This window comes from Nothobranchius furzeri, chromosome 13 (assembly GCF_043380555.1).
Source record: "Nothobranchius furzeri strain GRZ-AD chromosome 13, NfurGRZ-RIMD1, whole genome shotgun sequence".
In the NCBI taxonomy this organism is placed as follows: domain Eukaryota; kingdom Metazoa; phylum Chordata; class Actinopteri; order Cyprinodontiformes; family Nothobranchiidae; genus Nothobranchius; species Nothobranchius furzeri.
The window spans coordinates 41,878,445-41,900,664 of record NC_091753.1 but is presented as its reverse complement, the minus strand read 5'-3'; the positions used below and the strand labels follow the sequence as shown (position 1 = coordinate 41,900,664).

The following is a 22,220-nucleotide window of genomic DNA, read 5'->3' as shown; positions in this document are numbered from 1 at the left end:
CTTTGTGGTGTAAAGTGACAACAGTCTCTAGATGCAGTGAGAAGTCTGTGAGTTGCTCTAACCAGAATCAGAAATGATTAAAGGTGGCATTTTGCAACCTTCAGCAGGGGTCAGGGTCCAAGGATGCAGGGGGAGGAGTGGTGGCAAGGCAACCACTCTTTATGGGACTCTCCTCAGTTAGCAGGTGACTCGGACAGCTGATCAATACCTAGAATCTGGATGCATCAGTTAGAGAAAATACACAAATGCCATCCGCCAGTCTGCTTCACTCAAAATCATTAAATTATTCTCCAGGGCTTTACTTTTTAAACTTTTTAACAGGATCTATAAATACACGATTTTAAGTAGTGATCTGCTTTGAAGATTTGACCCCAACACACTAAAGTGTTAACATCTGTTACTAAATCATTAAAATGGAGCGCGTAGCCATTTGACGACATGACAATAATTATCAGAAATCAACTTTGGACGTTGATCTTACAGAGATATTTTTAGCTCTCTCTGGAACACGCCTCCCTTTTATTACAAATCTATGATACAAGATGTCACTGAGCAGGCAGACAGCTGTGGTGTGGTAAACGCACGTTGTGTTTGGTTTGATCTCTCCCTGTTCTGATCAAGTCTATTTTAGGATAACATTTCCAACGTGAAAGCCACACTTTCCCTGAGGTCTTTTTTTATTTCCCTTCAGTGCGATAAAGTGTGTTGTGATGCTTCCCACGCCCTTGCGGCCATTATTTGTGTCACCGCTGCTCAGGTTTCATGAGCTACTGGCTGAGTCAGCATACCGATCCTCATGTTTGATGTGCAGATGAAGAGCTGTCTGACTGAAAACCCATTTTATGAATGAACATGTGCAGGTGTTGCTGGGTGGCAGCACAGAAACAGTCGCATGGTGTGTGTTGACGATGAGGATGATGATGATGATGATGATGATGATGATGATGATGTAATTACATAAGGATGAGAGCTGAGGAAGGAGGAGGTGGATGTGCTGTCTTCCAGTTTCTGTAAACAGGCTCCCGCTCGGTTTCGCAGTATTTGCTTGTTTCGGCGAGCCTTACTCTTCTCCCCTCCTCTGTGTTTCCACACCAACCTCCAGTAATAAACATAATGTCCTTTCCTAAAATGTTGAGCTGAATAATTGTCATCAAACAAATAAAGAGAGGAATACAGAGAGGAAAACACACCCTTATGAGAACACACCCCTAATAAGCCTCAAAATGTCTGGTTAAGCATCTTTTGCTCTTCAGAAGAATAAAAAGAGAAAGTTAGTCCAGAGGAGTCAGCTGTCCCTCACTGAGACGACAGAATCAGGAGGGCTGGAGAATGATTGCTGCTTCTTGTCGAGCAACTTCACTTGTTCCCATGGAGACTAGAAACACAGCCAGATCTCCTGTGATGGAGTGTTCCCCAAAAAATGCTTGACACTTCCACAAAAAACAGCCAGGTGTTTAGAGAGGCAGAGGTTTAGGCTGGCTCTTCTTCCTCTTTTTAAATCCGGGTAATTTGATTGGCTGTAGTCACACACATACTACTTAACAGTGCTTAAATGTGAGCATTTTTGAAATATTAGATGTTTCCAACTAGATGTTGGGTAAAATATTGAGTCTTTTCAAGTAAACAGGTTCAAGTCTAAGTCAAGACCCAAGTCACTGGTGTAAAAGTCCAAGTCAAGTCCAAGTCTGACTTGAGTCCAAGTCACGTGGCTTACGTCCACACCTCTGGTTAGAACAGAATTGAATCTGTTGGTCCCATATTGCATTAAATTGAAAAAGCAATGAGGTCACTGTCTTAGTCATTAAACCTGCATATTTCTGACCCTGTGTAGAAATGGCAGCTTCCATAATTCCTATGTATCCTAGTTAAGAGAAACTTTATCATTTTAAATGTAGGCTTAAAAAAATACCCGTGACTCCAGCTTAACAGGTTGTTACCTCTGTCTCTCTTTATCAAGACCAATAATATAAATTATGTAATTATATATTATTTAAAAGATGAATAAATAAGTAGAGGTGCTGCTGAGGAAGGGTCATCAGTCAGAATTTAGCATGATCAGTTTAATCGGTTATCTGCTGATCTGACACCCAAAAATATGATTTTTCAAATTTCTTTTGTTTATTCACACCATATAATACTACAATCCATTAACAATACTCGAGGTTTTCAATAGAATAGTTACAGGGGACTGGATGTGCAAAGGGGTCACTCAGCCAATTAAAACTTTCAGTCTGGGACTCTATTATTTTAATTCTGATGCCAGAATATGGTAGATACTGGGTTAGGAACAATAGTAAACATCTAAAGTATAAAAAAAACGTAAACATCCAACATTAAACACAAAAATCAATCCCAGCATGCTATGTAATCAGCGAATCGATTACATGTGGTTATAAGTTGTTCTTACAGTTTTTCTTAAAACTGGAGCTGGAATGTTATTTCCTCATCAAGCTGATTCCAGATCTGCGGTCCTCTCCACACAATACTAAAGTTGATATATTTTAACATTGTTTAAAATATAGAATTTGGATTTTTCAATCCATTTAAACACAATTTCTAAGCAGCAGTAAAAAAAAATTAAATGCTTTCCCTGTCCAGGAACTCAAGATCACTAATCTACTCCAGCAATAACAGATCTTCCATGTGGACGTTTTAATTTCCACATTAGAAATTTTCTAGATAATCAGAAGTAGAAAATATTTTTAGGTTATTTAAATTTCTTAGAGGAAAAAATGGTGACAGAAGCAGCATCAAGATATCCTTTTATCCCAGAATGCAGCGAACAATCATATGTGCTTTTTTATTTCTTGTGTACAAAAACAAAACTAAACAATGGTTTTCATTGGGAGAAAAATGTTTATCTCTCACATTTTTATGAGCTTAATGTAAAAAAACAATATAACATGATCTTCTCCTTTGCTTGCTTGTATTTTTTTCAAATTAATTATTTTCAAAATTTACAACTGAGCAGCTTTGAATTAAACCTGCTGCAGCATTAAGTCAGAATTTTTTACCATTTTTGGACATCCGAATGGTGATTTAAAATCTTTTGTGACAGATTTCTCAAAACTGCAGTTAGGGGTGGGCAATATAAACCATATAAGGTAGAAACGATATAAAATTGGGTAATGGTAGAGTTTTTGGCTAAATCGCAATACCGCGATATCGCGATAACACATGACGTCACTAAGATGTACACCCTGCTGACATTGGGACAACAGAATGGCAGTGGCTGCAAGCATGGAGTGGGCGGAGGAGGAGGCCTATATGCCTCATTTGGCATATATTTGCCACATGAGGATATTTAAAAGCATGTCATTTTGACATATATAAACAGAGGAAAAAATATATCGCAATATATATCATTACCGCACATGCTTCAGATTATATTGCAATATAGATTTGAGGCCATATCGCCCAGCCCTAACGGCAGCTGTGTATAAATTAGCTCAGATATTTTGGGAGTAGTGATGTCCCTTGAGCAGGGGTGGTGGGTATTTATGTTTTATTGCCAAATGGTCAGTTCTTTGTCCGGATCTGAGCATAACACAGATGTAATCTACTGTTCTGTGAGGACAAATCAGCAAATCAGGTTCAACAAGAGATCCGAGATCAAATCCTCTGACACCTCTCCCTCGATCTCACCTAGCTCTTCTATCGCTTCCTTTTTCTGAACACTGAGAGCTGCTGGATGTGATGGCTGTCCCAGCTGAGGCAGGAACCCCAAGGATCAACACCGGAATTAGGCCTCTGCATGCCCCCCCCATCGACATATATACCCCCACACTGCAGGCCTGGTAGACTATTTGGCAAAGATCAAAATTTCACCAAAAGAGCTGCCTTTTCTAACAAAACTCCTTAGGACTGCAGATCTTCACTGTCCCATCCTTTCTGCTCCAATCACTTCAAAAAGAGAAAATGGAAGAGAAGATACAGGCAGCATATGATGGGAGACAAAAAGTGAGATAGAGGTGAGAAAATTGAATGTGAGAAAGATGTAACGAGGATAAAATACAAGAAGGAAGAGTTGCTGAAAAATAAGAAATAAAATGTTTGAGATAACTGTTCAGCAGGAGAAAAAAGAGCTGGATGAAGAGAGGGAATGCTTTGGTCATTTTTCTAGCAGGACATACCAGATGTCTTTGAATTTTAATAAGTCCCGTCAATTTTATCTTTGCCTTCTTTATGTCTCTAATCTCTCTAGATTTAAATGAAAGGTTGTGCATCATCCTTCTCAACAACAGTGATGCCCAAATGGAAATAAACCAGGTCAAACATTAACAAAAAAGAAAAATATCTACATTTCTTACCTTTTTAAATGCCAATAAAAACTGATCTGCCCCACATTTTTATATTATATGATATGATAAAACTAAATAATAAACTTCCTGCCACCATGGGGAAATTGTGCCTGATTCACTGAAACACTGCAGGTAGATTTCAGCTAAATCTAGAAAATCTTCCTTCAGTTCAGCCTAACAACGACCAGACAGCCTATCTAGAAGCGCATAAACCCTAGCACATCTTCCTGTCCTGGATGCTTTGACACAGCTGCTGTAGTAAATGTGCTCCCATGTCATCGATACCCGAGCTTGGCTCGGTCCGTAGCACCATGGGCCATTGAGGCTATAATCCAGAGCCGCGCTGCAGCACAGTTTCTCCCCGCAGCCACAGACCTTGTCTCAACACAAACACAGCTGCCAGATTCGTGCGACCAGGCAGCTTCTCTTTCACAGGAGATGGAGGTATTAAATGAGGCGGCTTTCTTAGAGGGTATACCTATGTGAGAGTGTGTGTGTGTGTGTGTGTGTGGGGGGGGGGGGGGGGGTATGACAATGAGAATATTTAGACTGTGGGAACTCATAGAGATTTGAGCTTTTATCAGTCATCTCATATTCTGACATATTTGAAAGGTTTTAAGGTTTTTTTTAGGTTTTGGTGCTTTGTTTCTCAGTTTTCAACAAGACAGAAAAAAGGTAAATGCTTTAAAAAAATCTATAAAGAATTCAGGAAAATCGTTTGTACTATAATTCTCATAAGTAATAAAAGATTATGACACATTCACACACACCTTGTCCTAATGCCTCGCGTTGATAAAAAATAGACAAAATTATGAATCACATGATACGGCTACTCTTATTTTTTTGTATTTTACTATCAGCTCTACATAAACGTTTCATTAAATTACACAAATTTACTTTATTTTCATTTATTTAAAAACATCTACTTGCTGCTTTCAGTCACTAGAGCTCACACACTGAACTAAAAACTGACCTTTGAGTCTTTATGTCTAAAACTAATAACAGAAATTAAAATGTTTCTTCTTTGGAGATTGTTTTTTCTGGCACAATACCAGCTAAATGTTACTTTTTATTCAAACATCCATGCGATATTTAAGTAGATGAGCATCCCTTTAGTTATTTCCTATAAGCCATTTAATACCATTAATTTAAATGGTTATTGTTCTGATTCTTAGACTCCTTGTAAAACTCCCCTACTCATGACTCCACTGTAGACGTGTGTGAAGGTCAGTCAGCTGAGGGGACACCCAGCGCCCTCTCTGCTCCGCTCTCTGTGCCTGGCTGCTGGCGAACAACGATGACCCTGTAAGCTCAGCGTCAACAGCAGGAGGATCAGGGTCAGTCTGAATGACTGGAACACTTCAAGTGTTTGAGTTATTTTATACAGAAGCTGACATTTTTAAAGATTGCTGGGTGTTTGAACAGTTTGAAAGCAAAGAGAAAACGCACAGCTTAAAGCATTCAGGTGTTTTAATCCAGACCTGTTTTGTGTTTTGCAGACTAAGGAATGACAAGGTCTCTGTAGTTTATTTCTTTTTGCAAATTTACTAAAATGATCTAATGCACCAGGTCACATGCAGTCATGTAGATGCATGTAAAATGTTTTAAAGTGCAAAACGTGACTACATCTAACTGAATATTTGAACAGTAGATGAGCGAAACGGCTGAATGTGTGTCAGTTATGTGACGAGAGAAAAGGGTGTTGCCATTGTTAACTGGTTTCAAATTGATTTTCTACTGACTGACAGCGATAATCGTGTGTGTGTGTGTGTGTGTGTGTGTGTGTGTGTGTGTGTGTGTGTGTGTGTGTGCATGAGTATTTATTGGTCATCATGTTGCCTCTGAGCTGCTGACTGGTGTCACAGTTAAGCTTAGTTTAGTCTCTGCAGCTCTGTCACTCAGAAGAAACTCAGCAGCATTACTAGCTGACTGAAGTAATAAGACAAAAGTTCAAAGTCCTGGGAACAACCTAAACTGTTAGTGGTTTAAATTTTATTTGTGGTCAAACTCAGCAGGACGTTGTGAAGTATCTTAAACTGGAGATTTGAGAATCACCAAAATTCCTTTTTAACATTATATTAAAGATAAAAATGTTTACATTTTTAATAATGTACTGAATAAAAATAACTAATAATTATTTGTAAACACACACACATACATATATACATCCCAAATCCAGCACCCTGAGACTGTACACTAGCCATAAGGAAGGAGGTTCGATTCTGGCTCCTGCCAGAGACTGCTGCAGTTGTGTCCTTGGGCAAGACAACCCACCTTGCCTGGTAGTGGTGGTCAGAGGGACTGGCGGTGCCAGGGCTCGGCAGCCTCGCCTGTGTCAGTGTGCCCCAGGGCAGCTGTGGCTACATCGTAGCTCACCCCCACCATGTGAATGTGTGTGTGTGAATGGGTGAATGACTGATTGTGTTTACTACTAAACTAAAAAAGCGCTATAAAAATACAGGCCAGTTACCATACAGAGGTGTGAAAAACTATTTGCCCTCTTCCTGAATTCTTATTCTTTTCCATGTTTGTCACACAAAATGTTTCTGCTCATCAAACACGTTTAACCATTAGTCAAAGATAACACAAGTAAACACAAAACACTGACAGAGGAGAGGCTGCCGAGCACTGGCGCCACCGGTCTCTCCGACCACCACCAGCAGGCAAGATGGATTAAGTGTCTTGCCCAAGGACACAGCGACAGACTGAGCGGGGCTCGAACCTGCAACCTTCCGATTACGGGGCGAGCACTTAACTCCTGTGCCACCGTCACCACACACACACACAGATAGATAGATAGATAGATAGATAGATAGATAGATAGATAGATAGATAGATAGATAGATAGATAGATAGATAGATAGATAGATAGATAGATAGATAGATAGATAGATAGATAGATAGATAGATAGATAGATAGATAGATAGATAGATAGATAGATAGATAGATAGATAGATAGATAGATAGATAGATAGATAGATAGATAGATAGATAGATAGATAGATAGATAGATAGATAGATAGATATGACCGTCTCAAAAACATTTAGATCTGCAAAAAAATATTTATAATATTTATAAAAAAGTGACTTCTTGTGTAAAAACACAATGAATCCACAGTCTTCTAAACTGGAGCTGCAATAACAGTATCACAAAACAAACCTGCAAAATATGAACATAACCAAGGCTTTCAATAACTTTCAACAACACTGATGTGGCCCTTAATTCACTTTTTATATCCCCACAGCAGCATGATAGCTAATTACATTATTACTGAATATTCTGGACAATTACAGAAAGACAATCCGTGACATTTCATTATGGAGGTTTCAAACTAAAATCATGTAGGTGTTGCTGTTCTGGTCTCTTTTTGGGTAGAATTCCACGGAATATCAAAAATTCTCTCATGATTCAGTTTAACATGTGCAGCTAATGATAACGATCACAGGGTTTCATTCAATTTCATCAGCTGTTTATGGGACATTTATTAAAACTTCATCTCCTCCCAGCTAAAGATGAAAGGTGGGCGGTGGTTTGATCATTACTTAATACCAAAACCTGCACTTCTTCTTGTTTCTATATGGTAACACGTGCCTCTGACATGAACTTGCATCTGTATAATGAGGACTTAAGTGCAGACTTCAGTCTTCAGCATACTGGGGATAGTAACCTTAATCTGTAGCCGTCTCACTCAGATAAAAAAAATGGTTTGACCTCCTCTCCAAACTGGACTTTTTCTTGAATTCATCCTTCCTCCCCCATCTTTGTTCCTGTTTCCCTGTTGAGCCTCCAGGGATTTTCCTACAACCTCTTCATTTCTGCTCTGCTGCTCTATCCATCCTGACTTGCCTCTGTCCATCTCTCCACTCAGTTATTCACAGCCTACAGTTGTCCTTCGCTGCCCCATTCTTCATCCCCCCACCCCACCCATTGCAGTCCCCTGCGGTGACTCCTGCCATTGTAAGCCCAGCTCTCTCTCTCTCTCTGTCTTGGGCTGCTGTGTGAGAATGGGGTCATTGTTGCTGCTGTGCAGTGGTTGTGAGTGTGTGGAGGCAGGAGTGTGAGTTCTCTGTCCTACCTACAGTGGGTCTAACTGCACAAGCTTCATAAGCACACAGACTTATATGCAAACAATCAGATTGTTGTGATGAGAGTAGAACTGTGAGAACAGATGCAAACAGCACACATTGTCATCATGCACACAGAAGATGAGAAATTACAGTCGCAACAAAAGCGACTGAACATCCAGACTGAAAATAATCGATACTGAAGTGGAACATAAGGGGCTGTTCTGACGATGATCAATGAGATGCTTGGTAGCTTCTTCTGGCTCAAGACTCAGTGTGTTTATCTTCCTGCAGCCAAAGCCTTCTAACAAGTGATTAGTCCAATAAAAGTAGATTTTTGGACTGCCTTCTATCACAAGCATGGACATTTTAACCTTTCTGCGTGTTTTGTGCGAAAAACTACAGACATTGACCATCTCACTCAATTTAGGTCGCTTCCTGAACAGCCTCTGTTAAGAGAAATAACTTTTATGTAAGACAGAACTGATGGCTAACCTTGATGCTGTCTAATAACAGCGTCAGTTTTCAAAATTTCACTTGAATATTGTTTTATAATTCATAATACCGACTTCAGTTGCACACCACCTGCTTGTTTTGTGGAAAAAACAGAACAAAATTACTTCAAAACGTATATCCGATCATATCATGCATGCTGTTGTTTATATCCAAGCTTATAGAACACTTCCACCCCCGAGCTGAAGGACCAGTGTGATAACAGCATTCTCAGTATTTAGTTCCGTTAGCCACAGTCTCGGCCCCGGCTCTGTCTCAGGGATTATCTGCCAGCACTGGCCACCACGCTAATCCTTTCCTCAACCGAGTCATTCTCACATTCAAACACACACACACACACACACACACACACCACTGTTTTAATGACACCAACTATATGCCATTTCTTGCCTCGCTTATCTGTAAAGTAGCCATTATGGCTCGGCACACAGCTGCTGCTGATGTCATAGCTTCTACAGTTTAAAACATCAATCCAACCAAAAAGAGCCAATAACAGTTATGAAATTAATTGACCTGGTCTCATTTTGAAATCAGGATACTCAAGCTGCTACTCAGATGATTGTTAGCTGCGTAAACCCGGCCTCCTTTGACGACAGAGCAGTCAGAACAGCAGGTCATATCAAACAGACTCAGGGTTTAGAGAGTGTGTAGCTTCTGTGACAAAAACACTAGCAGTTATATTCAGTCTTAAGCCGGGCGTACACTGTGCGACTTTTTCACTTTTTTGAGCCGATTTTACACTCGTGCGAGAATCCACAAGATCGGGGCGAGTTTTGCGCTGAGCGTTGTGTAGTGTACAGAGGGTTACGAGAGGCGATTAACACCACGTGACCAGCTACCGATCAGCAATCGTGAACTCGCATGGACTTCTGAAGTGTTTGATATTTTGCTCGTCCCTCGTGAGGGTATCGCACTGTTGAAGCGGTGCTGCGAGCGGCTGCGACCCAAAAAGTACCAGAACCGCTCACGGCGCATGCGCAATCATGCTTCAACACCGCTCGCCCGCTATTTCCCTAATAACACACGTTGTTCATTTTTATTTCTACACATTTTTTTTTTACTCACAAAGATTGTCAAGAAAGCGTGTTTGTCGTGTTCATGTCAAATTAAACTGATCACAAAACACAGATTTACTTTCTTTATTTCATTTTCCTCGTCCAACCCCCATAAATCCCTGTGTCCTCCTGCAGCACTCCCGAAGGACAACAGGCAAGACGAAAAGTCTGACGTGTTGTGTAAAAACTGCTATTTTTAGCATATTTTTAGGTCCGACGTGTTGCTACCAGACGTACAGTGTGAGCAGTCAGGTCGCATCCGAGAACTGGGTCGTGCAGTGTGAGCACATGACTCGTGAGATCTGCCCTGCGAGGAAGTCGTACAGTTTGAGCTGAAGCTGAGTGCTACGAGTGAAAAAGTCGCACAGTGTCCGCCCAGCTTTAGTGGAAACTGTTACAATGGAAATGTGCTTTCCAAAAAGAGCTCAAAATAATGAATCCATCAAAGCTTTATTTATAAAGCGCCTTCCGCGACCCTGTCGGGAAGCCCAAGGCGCTGAACATGATACATGATGAATGTGAAACATGATGAATAAATCGAAAATAAAAGCAATTCAAATAGTGCAAAAAACGTAAAACATTAAAGTAGAAGACAAATGAGTAAAACAAGGGATAAAGAGACCGATGAAAACAGGGAAATAAAATCAACATTAAAGATGGCCAAATTCAAACACATTCAGGGAATGCCAAGCGGAGGAGTTGGGTTTTTAGGCGACTCTTAAAGACTGGCAGAGACGGGTACAGCCTAACTGAGGGTGGCAGCTCGTTCCAGGGTGACGGTGCTAGGACTGAGAAAGCCCGGTCCAGATGTACCCTGATCTAGAGACAGACAGACAGACAGACAGACAGACAGACAGACAGACAGACAGACAGACAGACAGACAGACAGACAGACAGACAGACAGACAGACATCATTTAAGACCCTCAGTAGAGCTGACTCTGTGCTATGGCCAGACCTGAACCCTGATTGGAAAACCTCAAACAGATCAGAGTCAGCTAAATGTGAGACCAGCTGCTGATAAACGACTTTCTCAAGCAGTTTTGATGTAAAAGGCAGGGTAGAGATAGGCCTGTACTTTTCTATCACAGAGACATCAGCACCAGGTTTCTTCAGGGTCGGCCGAACAACTACTGCATTCAAAGCAGCTGGGACCACACCTGTGCTGAGGCTCCCACTGATAATCTGACCAAGTGATGGGCCAAGACACGGAAAGGCAGCCTTCCAGAGACGAGACGGCAGAACCTCAAGTGGGGAGCCAGATGGCTTCTGCCTCGCAACAAGCTTACTCAGCTCAGAATATGAAATAGTATTGAGGGAGCTCAGGGTGGGTGGTGATGGAGGAACTGAACAGTGTCAGTAGAGTTACCAGAAATAGCTGCTCTAATGCCTGATACTTTATGAACAAAGAATAAAGAGAATTAAGATCATAGAGGATCAGAAGGCAGGTTTACCAGCACTGATACGACCCGGCACGAGTCTGGCAGCTTTTCACCAGGTAATCTAGTCATCTGTATTGTCTTACCTGCAGCTGACTCACCTATTCTGCAGCCCTCCATATATAGTTGCACTGACTCAGTAATGTACATGTAACCACATTTCTCCTATTATGACTGAGGTCATAAGTCTGTGAGCTCTGGAGCTTCTGAACATTTAAAGCAGTCCTCATAAAACTACTGACATTAAAAATATAAAATTACCAATAAAATAGGAGTGAACTACAAATAAATTCAAACATTTTGCATTTCATGGCTAAATGCAAAGTCGTCACTTAACCTGTTACCTGGTCAAACGTAAATGTTCACATAAAATTATTGTATGAACCACTACAGTAAAACTCTATTTAAATTTTACTTTTTGTGTGTCTCAGTATTGCAAAAAAAACATCTGAAAACTGATAAAGATGCAATATTCATGATCACTGACTCGCTTTCCAACAATAACCTCTAATAAATGTATTTTTGAGCATTAATAGTGCTCTAAATCTGGTTGAAATTTCAGTTTGCTATAGAAGAAGACTGGATCTGCATGACTTGAGAAAATAAAGGCTGATTCAGGGTCAGACAAAAGAGGCAATAACCAGCAGTCCACAAAGATGTTGACATCACTGCAAAGTGGTCTCAGTAATCAGATTATCTCTGCTCCTCAGTCAGATGCTCAACACACCACCACAAATACTCTCAAACTGAGAGAGATACATTTAGAATAACGCGTCTGAACTGAGCCAAAAATAAACAGCTTCTGTTGTGAGAATTTTAAAGCTTCAAGGAGAAAACCTACTGCATTTGAAGTGTCAGATTTTAACGATTTGATTTTTTTTTCCCTGGAGAGCTAAGATTGTTTACGGAGCTGAGAAGACAGCAGACGGGAGACAGAGGAGCAGCTCGGGGGCCTGCGCTGCTTGATATTTGCAGCAATGCCAAGTGGTTGTTGGTTTGAAGGGGACACCTGAGACCAGCACACCTGAACAATGCACTGAGGTGTAACACTAAACGGAGATGAACCCACGATTTGTCCCCCAACGCTCTTCTTCTCCTCTTCTTTCCCATCAGTCTACTCTCTCACTTATTTTCTCCCAACAACCTGATCTATTCCCTCACAATCTTTTGACTCTGTCTTCCCAGGCTTCACCCTGCAGGCCATCGCCACGCTATGGCAAACAGTGAGAGGGTGAGTCATTACATCATAATAATCAGGACCCCAGATACATCATTCAGAGTCCTACCTGAGAGATTCCTGCATGTCTCGAGTGACTATTTTCACACACTGTGCTTTAAACGAGTGGACCCAGCTGACAGCAGCTGTATGACTCAGCCATGGAGAGCCAGCATCACGGTGTTGTTGCTAAGGCTCTGCTCTCCGATTCGGGCATGATCATAGATTGTTAGAGCTGCACACAGAGGAAGGAGAAGATGAATGACAGAGGAGCTGTAGACGATTAGAAGATGAGCAGCAAGTGTTTACTTCTGCTACCTCAGAAGCCTCCAGTCAGCATCTTCCACACTCCACCCATGTGTGTACATAACCACTCCTATCACTAGTATCACTTGGAAGAATACACCATGTACGCGTTGCACGTAAGTACACAAACAAGCGCTCTTTGAAACACTCGTCGTTTATCTTTTGTTTGTTTGTTTGTTTGTTTTGTTGATGCGCCAACAACTGCAACTGCGTCTTTAAACAGCAAGAAGCACAAAGGACCAAAAATAGCACAGTGAGTTGCAGAGCAGAACTGCTCTCCTTGAGGAGGAGGAGGAGGAGGAGGTGCAGAGACATGACAGGGAAAAGATGGCAGAGGGAGAGCTGTTCTCCAGGACTTAGACATGCCCTGCTGTGTTCTGGTTGAACTTTCTCCTGCAGAGTCGATGCCTTCAACACCCCAGTGAGAGAAAAAAAAATCTGATTTCTGCAAATGGCATGAGCTGATATGGAGGAAAATATGACATTTTATATTTATACTTCACTGCTTGCTTGTTTATGAAGATCTTAGTGCAACAACTCTATCCATCCATTTTCTATACCCGATTTTCCACACGGGGTCACGGGGGGCTGGTGCCTATCTCCAGCTGTCTTTGGGCAAACAGGTGGCGTACACCCTGGACAGGTTGCCAGTCCATCGCAGGGCAACACAAATAAGAAAAATCCCTGTTAAATTACGATAAACTACTGGCAGCTAGAGCTGCCAGCTTCAAACTGTTAATCCACAGTACCCCCTGTGATCTGAATCAACAGTTAATTACAGTAAAGATTTTACAGTCCTGTGCTGTACAGAAAATAAATATTACAGTATTAAACTGTCACTAGACTTCCCATTAAATTACGGTAAATTACTGGCAGCTAGAGTTGCCAACTTGAAAGTGCTAATCTACAGTTTCCGTCATGATCTACAACAGCGGCTATTTACTGATAAAATACGACAGCACTGTGCTGTACCAAAACTGAACAGTATTATACTGTTCTATGGTTGCCAATATACGGTTATTTTACAGTTCTTAGTAGTGATGTGTTGTTCGTAAACGAAATGGCTCTAAGAGCCGGCTCTTTGAATTGACCGATCAGAGCCGACTCCTCCGAGAAGGAGCCTGCTCTGATCGGTCACAGTGAAGAATGCCGGTTAACTCATACCTCAGGTGACTGCAGACAGCCAATGTGAGCGGAACACAAAGAGCTGAGTCCAGAACATTTAGTGTGAATCACTGAGTGGAAGAGTGGAACGGCACAGGGGTCCAATTCCTTTGACCGACTATAGTAAACTAAATGGAATAAGGAATTATAAAGAATATCCATCAATCCATTCATTTTCAGTCACTTATCCAGAGTCAGGTCGCGGGGGCAGCAGCCTAAGCAGAGAGGCCAAGACATCCCTCTCCTCAGCCACTTGGACCAGCTCCTCTGGGGGAATCCCATGGTGTTCCCTGGCCAGCCAAGAAGCATAGTCCCTCCAGTGTGTCCTGTGTTTCCCTTTAGGTCTCCTCCCAGTTGGACAGGGTAGGAATGTAGATCGACCCGTAAATTGAGAGCTAAGCCAGAAGGCAAAGCTGTCTCTTCACCACAACAGATCGGTACAACGCCTGCATCACTGCAGATACAGCACCAATCCACCTATCCATCTCCCAATTATGAGGAATATCCCATTGTAAATGAACTTGTATTAGTCACTGGTTTTATGTGATATTTATAATCATTTGTCAACTTAGGCTGCACAGTGGAACAGTTACTTTTCAGCCAGAAGGCTCTAGTTTAAATGCCAGCTGTGGCCTTTCTGTGTGGAGTTAGCATGTTCTCCCTATGCAGAAGTGAATTTGCTTTACAATATGGGTCATTTTATTAAGAAACTTCGTGCATTATAAAAAAATAAACATTTAATAAAGTATTAACAACTGCTTAACCATATTGTGTAATGCATTACTAAATGGACCCCCACCCCCACCCCACCCCCCCACCCCGGTCCTTTTAGAACGGGAACATTGATATAGGGACCTTTTGTTTATTAATGCACTAAGTAACATTAATTTACTACTATTATATAATAATATTATATAATAATACTAAGTACTTATTGTAAAGTGTTACCATGTTTTTTTTTTACCAGGTGCTCCAGGTTCTTTCCACAGACACAAAGCATGCATGTTAGGGTACGTGGAGACGATTGTCCCTAGAAGAGATCGATCGTTAAGGATTTCCTATCACCGATTTCAATACCAGTATCTAGAGGTTCATGATCACTGGACGAAATGTGCTGCTTAGATTTTTTGGGGCCAATTTTCATGTCTGATATGATAAATGATAAATTACCCGCACTTGTATAGCGCCTCTCAGAGTAAGGACTCCAAAGCGCTTTACACTACAGTGTATCATTCATCCATTCACACACACATTCACACACTGGTGGTGATGAGCTACGATGTAGCCACAGCTGCCCTGGGGCGCACTGACAGAGGAGAGGCTGCCGAGCACAGGCGCCACCGGTCACTCCGACTACCAAGGACACAACAGCAGAATTCTCTGTCCGGAGCCGGGATCGAACCTGCAACCTTCCGATTAATGGACAACCCGCTCAACCTGTTGAGCTACTGATGCCCCAATATTAAGATGGCTTCTACCTTATTTGCTTGCTAAACTGTGACTAACAACAACAATTGATGCACAACATTTCTGAACATAATCAGCTTTTGAACACTGAGTTTAACAAACTCTTGAGTCTTGATTTTGTGCACAGCTTAGAGTTAAAATGAAACAATTAACCAAAATTAATTAAACAAATCAATAAAATGACCAGGTTTTCAATATAAAACAGGTAAACTAAAAAAAATGTCTGTTGACATTGACAATAATGTTTCAAAGTATTTATTAAGCAGATATTTTTCAGGAAGGTAAATATACATTTAAATATAATGTGTGTGACTGTGTGGTCCTGTGATGGACTGGCAACATGTCCAAGGTGTCCTCAGCTTCTTGCCCAGTGACTGCTGGAGTCAGTCACCAGGCCCCAGCCACTCACCCAAAGAATGAGGGATTTTGTCTGTTTAGACTTTATCAAACAGGATTAACAATCTCAAGAACCGCACAGCAAGAGGCTGAGAATCAGGAGTGGCAGCTATCTCTGACATCTTCAGAAATGACCACGACTTCTTGGTTTCTAATATTTGTAGCTATAGAAAGTGCTCTCTGGTGTTTTACCTTCTCATCATTGAACTCCTCAAGTAAGTTAAACAAAGATTCACCATTTTTCAAGTTGGCAAATGAAACGGAAGAACCCATAATGGAGTACAATGTCAACATTAGCCGAATCAACATCATAAGTTGATGAACAATAAGATAAACACATAACTGGTTTTATTCTACAGAAGGAAATGTTGTTTGGATTATAAAACACACCCCTAAAACCACAACCAAATGTGTTATTATAAAGCCTGTTTATGTCTTAAGTTATTTTACCTGATATATTTTTGCTTCATGTGTGATTTTGGATTTAAAATATTCAATTTAATGAAGCTATCAGTGTCCTATACATAACTTTGATGTATAAATAAAGATAAAAAGATCTGAAACTTACTGTTGCTGGACTTGAGGTCCCGGTGGATTATGGGTACAAATGCCTGGCTGTGCAAGTACTCCATCCCTGTTGCAATCTGCACGGCCCAGTTCACCAAAACTCTCGGGGGAACTTTCTTTCCAGCTAAGGCCCGGTTCAGGGCCCCCCCTCTGGCAAACTCCATCACTAAACAAAGGTTGGGTTCTTTCAAGCAGACCCCACGGAGCGCGATAATGTTGGTGTGGCGGAGCATCCAGAACAGCCTGGCCTCCTGCCGCACGTTCTCCGCCGTGGTGCTGATGTCCTCATCTGGATCCTGCCTGGCAGCCTTCACAGCTACTTCCTCACTCTGCCACACTCCTTTGTACACCTTCCCAAACCCTCCTGCTCCTATCACTTCCTCCAGGAGCAGTTCTGAGAAGTCAATCTCCAGGGGGGAAGCTCCAACCCCACCTGCCACTAGCCCTCCCGCAGTTAGCTGTTGGTAGTTGGCAGCATCACCTCTTGTGACATAATTGCTTGGAAAGATACCCACCTTGTCCTGGATCTTTCCTGTCCACCAGCCCTCATCCCCTGACACTTTGGAGTCTTTGGAAAGGACCTCGAGTAGGTCCCCGCATCTCAGAGTCAACTCCTCATCGGTTGTGGCCTCGTAGTCAAAGACTGCCGTCCAGTAAGGGTTGAGGTTGTTCGCACCGCACTTGTGACCTGGATGCGAGTCTGGAGAGTCGAAGGAGGAGAGGGTGGAGGAGTTCCAGCTGCTGCCGTTTTCCACCTGCACGACGGGGGCGGGAGACATCGGTGGTGGAGGGGTCATGCAAGGGGGCATGGAGGAGGAGGAGGAGGATGTAGTAGAGGAAGGGGGCCCAGGGGGAATGAGGCAAGGGGGAGGTGGTGTGCAGCAGCCCCCGCAGCTGGTGCAGGACAGGGGGGCTGCCGTGCTGCTCGCTCTGCCGTATGGGTTCATGGCAGCCTGACTGCTGTTTGATGCTTTGGGCCTGCCCTGCGTCAACTCAGGCACAAAATCCACACAGGGCCCATCGACTGAGACAAAGCTTCCTCGGCCACCAGTCGGAGGAAACAGAGCTCAGTGGCCCGGGGGGCAGCAAACGCTGTCCAACGTCACCACATCTCCTGGCTGAATTTGTTCCAACCGCTGTGACAGACTGCTGTATATAACACGTATTCCTAAAGGGCAAGTTCATTCAGGGATGATGTACATCAAGTCAAACAATGAGGTGCAGATCCATGGTGAAACGTCCCCTAAAAACCACTAAATAATTTTAAGTACAAAGCTGACACAAATCCTCAAAGCAGAAGTAAAAAGTATGTAGAAAACAGCAGGTGTTTTAAGATCTCACAAAGGAGTTTTACAGTTTCTTGACAAATGCTGCCAAGAGTTTTCTTTTCATTGATTGCTTACATGCTTCCAGCTCTTACAGTTTTGTGAATGCAATCAAAATCTGAGCTCATTTCTTAATTATTGGCTTCCTGTGGTTGATTTCCACCCATTTAAAATAAACTATGATGCTCCGAGGCAGCTTTATCAGTTGCTGGGATGACTATAAAACCACAGCATTCATTTTAGCATGGAAAATAAATGATTTCCTGCCAATAAAAAACACAGTCTGTGAAATCTTCTGTGCAGGGGGTCCTCATTATTTCTCATCCAGCCGATGCACCTCCCCCGCCAGCCATCTCCATGAATATCAGCCGATTTATAACGAGTATGGAGATATCCTCACATCCCAAAGAGCAAGTCTAAATCCTACACGCATGAGCCGGTTCCCTGAATAGTCGTCGTCAAAAAAGGGGCTTCGTCCATTTTAAGACTGAAGAATTAGAGGGACAAGCCGACGGCGGAGTGGCAGGTATTCAGTGGGGTTGTAAAGTGGCACCAGCATCCAGGGAAGTCAGAGCACAACAAACACGCCTCCGTGTCAGTGCGCAGCGGCCTGCTTCGGTCGCTGCATCCCTGATGGTGTCTGGAGACAGAAACGCACCAGCATTTATCATGATCCTGCAGCTTATCGAGGTCCCATCGTGGCCTTTTCACAACACCAGTCAGTTGTGCGTTGGGTTTTTTAATGTCCACGACTTCCTTAGCAGAGATGGTGGCTGTCACACGGCGGCAACAGCATCCTCGGAGGGTTGCGACACGAAAACGGCGATGAAGAGGTCCGCTTTTTTCTATATGGATATGATACCTCTGAACAACAACAACAACAATAATAACGTGGTTTATGTAAGCGCGTGCTCCAACACTACATTAATAAAGGAACATTCGCTTCTGCTGTAATCTAACCTGTACACTGAGGCATATCCGCTGACATCGACGCATGGACGTATAATGGTTTGTATCCAACTGAAAGATCCTGATATATTGACAGGTCAAAAGGCTCACAGCGTTCCCCGTCAGTCCGCGCGTCTCAGCTGTCCGTCCGGAGCTCCATCGTGTCCCTATAGACTTGTCCTGCCGAATAGACGCACCATTTCGAGCTACCGAGCTGTCAGTCTGTGGGCAGTTTGCATCCAAACACACCGGGTTGCCGTTCACGTACGCTACAGCGCGCACTCCCACTGCCGCTGATCTTTAACTCATAGGAATGGGCGCAGTTCGCAGGCTGACCCAGGTTTGCGCAGTCAACGCAAGTGCGCAGATCTGGGCGCAACTGGCTTCAAAGAGCAGATAGGAGGAACCAGGCCAAATGAACGCTTGCATTGTGGGTAATGTAGTCATTAGCAGCTCTCCTCCTGACCTACATCATTTTGACAGCTGATATAACTACAGTTAACATTAATACAATGGTATTAAGGCTAAGGCATTGCTTGAATTAAAACCATTTTCATAGGGCTGAACTTTTATTTTATTTCACATTACCAATGCATACAATTGCATTGTGATAACTCGTTATTATGTAGGTGCGGGTTTGAAGCAAAGATTATGAACTTACATTTCAGAATAGAATAGAATAGAATAGAATAGAATAGAATAGAATAGAATGTAGATCTATTATGTCATTATATCGAAAATACTTACAAATTATTTTAACAGGAGTGTAACATAGTCTAAAATAGAAAAAATAAACATTTTCATTATATTCCTGGACATCAAAACATTCAACAGCCACCAGGGTTTACAGAACATACCTTCACAATGGCGTCAGACCTTTTTCTTGTCAGGTTATAGTAAACATAGCAATACATTTCCCCAAAATACCAAATCATTACAATCCGTTGTTTCCTTGATTCATATTTTCTTCACAATACAGATTTAAGCTTCTGACAAAACTTTACGAGCTAAAATGGTAAACATGCATAAATACCAAATCCTAGAATAACTTAATAGGCTTATAGTTCTGAAATACTTATTGAAGATATAAACTATTTTTTTAATTTACTATTAAAATCATTATAATTTGAAAATAAAATCAACAGCCACCGTTGCAGATATTATTTTTAAACTATACTGACCCCTGGTGCTTATTCATTGAGACACAAATGTGCAAGCATTTTTTTTACCTGCTGTCTTAAAACAACATACCATCTTTATGAATATGGCAAGGCAACGCTTTTATAGCCTCAAGTATGTTTTATAATTTGTAAATTTAGTAAATTCACATCAATCTATCAACATGTCTCCATCCCATTTCATACGCAGATGCTGGAGATCAGAATGCGTATGACCATAGGAGCGGCTTTAAATGCTTTATATGGGGGTAAATTTATAACACAATACTGAACACAGGCGGAATGGCCACCAATGGTCTAGTCACAACACAAATCAAATAGTTTAGTAATGGATAAATGTATCCATTACTCGTTATCCTGAAGTTGCATGTAAACATTTTTGTGAGCTAAAAATAAAACAGCAAATTTACCTGACTTATTAGCAGCAGGACAAAATTGTCCACACTAAGGATATATCTCTCCTTTTATATCACAGCCTCTCACTGGTTTTCACTGATGTTTTGGAGCTGGATGACAGCATTTTGTTTCTAGCTGGAGAATAAGGTTTTAAGAATAATTAATACGTTAGATAGAAAACAAAGAAAACAGACCAAGGCATTTTTATAACAATTTTCAAAAAACGTCAGCCATTGCACCAATAACACGTTATGAACACAAGGTGGTGCTATTGACCAAATTCTCAACTTAACTTTTTTTTTGTTTACCTAAGAATTATTATGAATGGAAAATAAATACATCAGCGTCACTTACAGTCAGTTCTTTTTACATTTAAAATAATCAATCAATAAAAATAAAGCACAACGCTAATTTGATGTGTCTTCCTTTCCTTGACCTAAACTCTCCCTGTATAATTATATTAGATAACATTAAAAGTTTGAAAACTAAGATACTTAATTTGTTAGTGAGTTCATCTATGAACAACTGAGCTATGTGTAAAGTAAATAAAAGTAACCCAAAACACCTTTATGAGCTGTAGTCAACGTAATACACATGTTGGCATAATGAATATGGTCCAGCTCAAGGAAAAAAATGGAATTACTCTAAACAAACATAGAAGCAACGCAAATGGCTGGAACAGCAAGAAAGGCACAACAATAAAATTACTACATGTATCCGAAAATCTACAAAAATAATTTCATAGTCATAAAGATTAGTTATTAAAACTTTGAAGTGCCATTCTGGAGTTCTGTATTATTGTATAGAAACAGGGGTTGTTTATAGGAGTTTTTACAATAGCAGACAGCAAGTTGGCCCTAAAACTGAGTTGGAAATTATAGATCAGATAAAATGGGATACTTTCAAGATCCTATTTTTGCGTTCTGTTTCTCAAGATCTAATTCAACCTGTCACACTGCAGTTTAATTTGGTGCATTGTGTTTGAGGTTTTTATGCCAAACTAGTTTTAATTTTTAAGTCTCTGCTTCATGGTGAGATGATAGATACACGTTGCAACATCTGAGGTGCCCAAAAATGTGGTACTTTGTACACTTTCTTGAGTATTTTTGCGACAGAGAATCTAAGTTTTAGCCTTTGTTGTCGTTTGTTAACAGGGACTCAGTGCTGCCCCTGTGTTACAATCACTATACCGCAGCTATCTGGGCCGCGCATGCGCTGAAGGAGTGCGGGCGCAGTTGTACCGTGGTTTCGGTTGAGCATTCTTGGCGACGTCTCGCTCGATGAACAGGCTGCTGACTAACGGCGGACCGACGGCCGTTTTCTTCACGTTTGGGGAGTTGTGTTAACGGAGTATCAGAAACACCGGAGCAGCGTCAGGTGAGGTTCGGTTTCTTTAACTAGTTTGGCTCGAACTGCATTATAACTAAGGAGAGCTGGAATGTGACGAGCGAACTAAACGTTGGCGAGCAAAGCAAACACCGAGAGGCAGCTGAGCCGACAAACTTCAGTCAATGTAGAGAGCAGCTTCTCTCTGCCGTGTTTCTCGGTCCCACCTTCTGAGCCGCCTCTATGTTCCTCGACCCTCCAATCATTCAGTCAACTTCATACAAAGCTTTAAAAATACCCGCAATTTTTCATTTACTATCAAAATATACAAACAGCCTTCCTAATCGGCGTGGCTGTCGTGCGCATGCTCTGAGGCTTCCACGGACTTCGAATTTGTAGTTTTTTGTACCTGAGTTAATCGCAGTTGCGAGGGCCAAGAGAAAATGGTAAAACTACAAGTTCCAGACAATGGAAGCTTTGTTTGGGGAGCAGGGGTAGTCGGCTAGTTAGCCTGGACGAGGTTTGAATTTCGAGTAGTTGTGCCGCAGTCGGAAGTTG

General features: G+C 41.7%; 2 protein-coding genes across 2 annotated transcripts in view; one reads left to right on the top strand and one right to left on the bottom strand.

Annotated features, from left to right (window-relative positions):
* map3k10 (mitogen-activated protein kinase kinase kinase 10) overlaps window positions 1-19,150 on the bottom strand; it is a 33,718-nt gene extending 14,568 nt beyond the window's left edge. Inside the window, exons 1-2 of the mRNA XM_054742671.2 lie at window positions 18,775-19,150; window positions 16,491-18,678 (exon numbers count right to left, since the gene is read on the bottom strand). Of these exons, the coding sequence (XP_054598646.1) occupies window positions 16,491-17,436 (946 nt within the window). The 5' untranslated portion in view covers window positions 17,437-18,678; window positions 18,775-19,150. The remainder of the gene's footprint in view (window positions 1-16,490; window positions 18,679-18,774) is intronic.
* Window positions 19,151-21,574: 2,424 nt separating this feature from the next.
* sipa1l3 (signal-induced proliferation-associated 1 like 3) overlaps window positions 21,575-22,220 on the top strand; it is a 74,901-nt gene continuing 74,255 nt past the window's right edge. Inside the window, exon 1 of the mRNA XM_015951439.3 lies at window positions 21,575-21,713. The gene's annotated coding sequence lies outside the window, so the exon portion shown is untranslated. The remainder of the gene's footprint in view (window positions 21,714-22,220) is intronic.